We start from the raw sequence: 5,177 nt of genomic DNA on the forward strand, positions 1-5,177 counted from the left end.
GGGACCCTCCTTCTTCACTCGGTACTCCATCACAATCTTCATCTCATCACGACACTTGCCGCATGGAATGAGAGGAAGGCCCGGCCTAAGTCGCTTTGGAAACCCATGAGAGGCCGAGGACCCGGAAGCAGTTGCCATCTACTCTCTATACTCATTTTTTAATACACTATAAATTTCTTCTTTTATAAACAAATAAAATTAACAAACTATAAAATTATCTAGATCTCTAAACAATGATATTTTTAATGGTCATTGTGTTCTCGTCTTTTACTGCGGCAGGTAAGTAATTCATATGATATTTCCGCAAATTAACAGAAGAATGGGAATGTACACACATAACAGACTACTACGACGATATCGGGACGTGTGAATAAATAACCATCCGTACTAGTTGACCTTGCTTACGTGATCATCTCGGCGAGCATTTCTCCACCGGACAGCACCGTACTTGGTCAAGGAAGAGCTCCGATTCTATGAGGAAGGGAACACGGTCTCCCACGACCGTTGTCGCTCTCCCTCGTATAATCAAAGCTCCTCCTTGATGTCCGTTACCGCTCGACAGAGAACATGCTTGCCGAGCTGAACACGGTCCGCAAGTTCAACTAGTACGGATTTTCTATAATTTTCTAACTATTTTCTAAGTTTTTATTTATATATACTACGTTTAGGTACGGTGATTGACAGACTACTACGACGATATCGGGACATGTGAATAAATAACCATCCGTACTAGTTGACCTTGCTTACGTGATCAGCTCGGCGAGGATTTCTCCACCGGACGGCACCGTACTTGGTCAAGGAAGAGCTCCGATTCTACGAGGAAGGGAACACGGTCTTCCACGACCGTTATCGCTCTCCCTCGTAGAATCAAAGCTCCTCCTTGACGTCCGTTACCGCTCGGCAGAGAACATCCTCGCCGACCCGAACACGGTCCGCAAGTTCAACTAGTAAGGATTTGCTATAATTTTCTAACTATTTTCTAACTTTATATTTATATATACTTTAACCTTCTTTCATGTAAATATGCAAGCTTAAAGTGATTTTGAGCTCAAATTGCTTACAAATGAAAAAAAAACCACAATAAAGAACCATAAATATATATAGTGAATAAAATGGTATAAGAAAATGGTAAAAAATGAGAGTATGAGATTGGTAACCTTTACAACTGAAGAATCGACGGAGGAATCGAAGAATGGATGGAGGAACAATGGAGGGAGGGAGGAAGCAAGAACACTACTGCAGTGAGCTTCAAAATGTGCTGAGCTCGGGCTCGGGGAGGAAGGAGGAGACGGCCGATTTATAAAGGGAGAACATTTAGTCCCGGTTGATAGATCCAATCGGGACTAAAGGTAACTTTCCAACCCCGGGCGCAGCCACGGCCCGGGAGTAGACCTTTACTCCCGGTTGGAGCCACCAACCGGGAGTAAAAGTATACCTTTAGTCCCGGTTGGTGGCTCCAACCGGGACTAAAGGTCCCTGCCACCTCTGTCTGGTGCAGTAGCCGTTGGGCAGGGACCTTTAGTCCCGGTTGGAGCCACCAACCGGGACTAAAGGTATTTCTAGTCCCGGGGGCAAAAAATTCCGGGACTAGAGCCCATTTTGGCCGAGGATCAAAGGTCTGTTCTCTACTAGTGTACCCTGCCCCAGGAAATTAGTAACTTACCATTCCCATTTAAATTAAATTCTATTAAATAAATTGGCCCCTCTGTCTAGCCTTAATATGTAATGTGAGCCGCACCAGAAAAAAAAAAACAAAATAATACTAGAAGATACACTATCTAGCTCCACGAAACCGTAGCTTCCAACCCGTGAGTCCAAGCTGCCCACAAGAATAATAAAGCATAAAGGAACTTGTCATTCCTATTTGAATTCCATCAGATTCCTCAAGCAGCAAGCCACATCTCAACCAAGACCAAGATGCCTCCTTGAGAGTTGAGACGCACATAAGCAACCACTAAAGCAACCGATAGCTACTAGCCTACTACTGACGCTACAACTGAAATTCCAAAAGAGATGTGTCACTATTAAAACCATCCATACACTAATAAGCTAGAACTAAACCAAGGCAGCCTGACAAAGCATCTGGCTGAGCTCAATCCATGTTGTCGTCGTCTTCATCCGGCAGGGGAATCGCTGCAGCAAGTTCGATCTCTTTGTCAATCCTGCATGCCATGAAAACCATTACATGATCAGAGAAGCACTCACGTTATTATCATAAACAATGTATGCAGCATGGTAGATCAGCGTCGTCGTCAGGTACATGTTTGCTTGAATAATAATGACTTACTGTTGCTGCGCAGCAACGTCGATGGTCACGTCGGCAGGGACGAGGGCTAACTCTTCGACGAACTTGACGTCCGTGTTCCTGCATTTACACTCGTGTGCATCAGATAATCGTTTGGTGTTGCTATATAGCATATGCATTGCACTCAAGAGAAAACCGGGCAGATGTATAGGACTGGTACAATGTAGATTTGCTACAGAATGACGACAATACCCACCCTGCGAGCTTCCTTGCAAGGTAGAGAAAAGGCTTCTCGAAGTTGTAGTTGCTCTTGGCAGAGATCTCATAGTACTGGAGGTTCTTCTTCCTGTGGTAAGTCACTGTCTTGGCCTTCACCTGCCGGTTCTTCACATCCACCTTGTTGCCGCACAGGACAACCGGGATGTTCTCACACACCCTAATATGCACAGTAAAAGATGTACCAGATCACACCAAAACAAGAGGCGTGTGAGCAATTCAAAAGGCAAAATTTTTACCTGCTGATGTCCCTGTGCCAGGTGGGAACATTCTTGTAGGTGATCCTTGAGGTGACATCGAACATGATGATCGCACATTGACCATTGATGCTGCATGATTGGAACATATGAGCAAATATTAACCCTTCATAATGCATCTCACAGTTTTCAGAGTCACAAGCCGAGTAAATCATCTAGTCTCAATTCTTTCAGGCATCTCTACCAGTTCTAGTATAACTGTCTCTCTATGGTTACCACATTGGACCTACTCCAACTGTCAAGGCTGCTCTACGGGTTAATCTGTATCCTCCGGGAATTATTAGCTTGCTTATTTATGTTCAAATGTCTTTTGTTTATTAGCTTACATCAGTTAGCCACTTAGCTTGCACGAGAAAACATTAATCTGTGAGGATCGGATCACCACAATCATCTTGACTTCGTTGTAACCCAGAAGCTAACATAAAAAAAAAATCTCAAGAAAACCACTTGATGACATTTATTGCATTGATTTCTTGCTACTCAAGCTAATCTACGTTGTGAGTACTCGACCGATGCTATCAAATAATCATTGATTTTTGTTCTTGACAAGACCAGACAATGTGAAGCAAAAGATTGTATAATGTAGTTAGCATTAGACTAATAGTTGTAAATACTAGGGCCCATCAGAATACTTGTCCAAACATTTCCTCTGAACTTACTAGCGAGAAAAATCAGGATGGCAACTGCTAAATGTCTAAGTTGCAACATCTGAATGAAGTGAAGAACTAGTTGGGTTGCAAGGTTCTTACTAGTATCCATCACGGAGGCCACCAAACTTCTCTTGGCCGGCCGTGTCCCAGCAGTAGAACCTTATCTTGCCATGGCTCGTGGTGAAGTCCAGAGGGCGCACCTCCACCCCGATTGTTGCTGCAAATCGAGAACGAACAGCCCAATCAGACAGTTAGGCGAGAATCTTAAACAGCAAGAGGTCTATGCCCTTCCCCAAGAACCCGAAATTATATATATATATATATATATATATATATATATATATATATATATATATATATATATAGAGAGAGAGAGAGAGAGAACTACTACTCTGTAGCTGGCTATAAAATATATAGTTATTCTGTAGCCACCTTCATTTACGATAATTTTATATACTAATTTACAATAAAGTGAAAGTGAATACATATTTACGATAATTGTGTTACTATAACACATGAGGATATTTACCGTAACGTTATAATAAATCACATAGTAATGAGTTACTATAATCTCGTGAATTAATATAGTAATTATTGTAACTCAAAGTGGTCACAGAATAAGTTATTTTATAGCCAGCTGCAGAACAGTAGTTCTATATATATATATATATATATATATAGTAACTTATTCTATAGCCACCTTGATTTACGATAATGTTTGTACCAATTTACGATAATGACAATATACATTTACGATACATGGGTTACTATAATTCAAGATGATACTTAATGTTATAGTAAATTACTTATGAGAGAGTTACCATAATTTCGTAAATTAGTATAGTAATTATCGTAACTTAAGGTGGCCACAGAATAACTTATTCTACGGCCAGCTATATATATATATACACACACGCGCGCGAGAAAAAAAATTAAATGTTTGCTGCTCACGTTCGTATCGCTTCTCGAACTCCCCGGTGATGTGCCTCTTCACGTAGGTCGTCTTCCCTGCGAGATGGCAAGAGGGGCACAGTTTGTCAAAAGTTCGGCAACGTTGAAGCGCTACTGATAAACTGCTAACAAGAAGATCAATAGCCTCACCAGTGCCACCGTCGCCAACGAGGACAAGCTTGAAGCTGGGGTAGTCCACGGGCTGGGTATTCGGCAGAGCCTGCGTCCGTACACGAAAATCAACAAATCAACACGAGAGAAAAAAAAAGAACCATAGCACTAGGAACTAGGACGGCGTGGGACGGCGGATCGGAACGGATCAAGCAAGATTCGGCAGCGACGTCGGTCTCGCACACCAAATACGCCGAAACCCTCGACGGAGACAAAGGGTTCAAGATCGAAAGGAGCGCACCATTGGGGTCGAATCCGTGGTCCGGGGTTCGGAGGCGAGTCGACGGGATCGGAGACGTTAGGTGGGCGACGGATTGGAGGGATCGCCTGCGACAAGGAGGTCTATGGGTGGGGAGGTGATCGCCGTGGCTGTGGCTGTGGCTATATATAGGGGCGCCGTGCCGTCGCCTGCTTGCGTTCGACGCCACCGCCTGCGCCGCGATTACAGGGTGGCCGGCGTGGGTTAGCTTGAGGTCTAAGCGGCTTTGTGAGCCGTCAGATGTGTTGATGACTTCCATCTGGGCCCTACATGTGACCCTTCGGAAAACTAGCTTTGTACGGACGCATCTTTCCTTTTCCAATCTTCTTTCTTGGCAGCATCTTTTCATTGGGCCACGTTGCCTCGTC

At 43.6% G+C, this 5,177-nt stretch overlaps 1 protein-coding gene across 1 annotated transcript; it reads right to left on the reverse strand.

Moving 5' to 3' along the window:
• Positions 1-1,832: 1,832 nt before the first annotated feature.
• Positions 1,833-4,950, reverse strand: LOC136528120 (GTP-binding nuclear protein Ran-1-like). The gene is made up of 8 exons (XM_066521031.1): positions 4,792-4,950; positions 4,530-4,599; positions 4,380-4,436; positions 3,528-3,645; positions 2,761-2,850; positions 2,502-2,681; positions 2,288-2,365; positions 1,833-2,162 (listed from the first exon to the last, which is right to left on the reverse strand). The coding sequence occupies exons 1-8, from the start codon at positions 4,792-4,794 to the stop codon at positions 2,093-2,095; spliced, it is 666 nt and encodes a 221-aa protein (XP_066377128.1). The 5' UTR covers positions 4,795-4,950; the 3' UTR covers positions 1,833-2,092.
• Positions 4,951-5,177: the final 227 nt, after the last annotated feature.

The sequence above is a fragment of the Miscanthus floridulus genome, chromosome 19 (genome assembly GCF_019320115.1).
Source record: "Miscanthus floridulus cultivar M001 chromosome 19, ASM1932011v1, whole genome shotgun sequence".
In the NCBI taxonomy this organism is placed as follows: Eukaryota; Viridiplantae; Streptophyta; class Magnoliopsida; order Poales; family Poaceae; genus Miscanthus; species Miscanthus floridulus.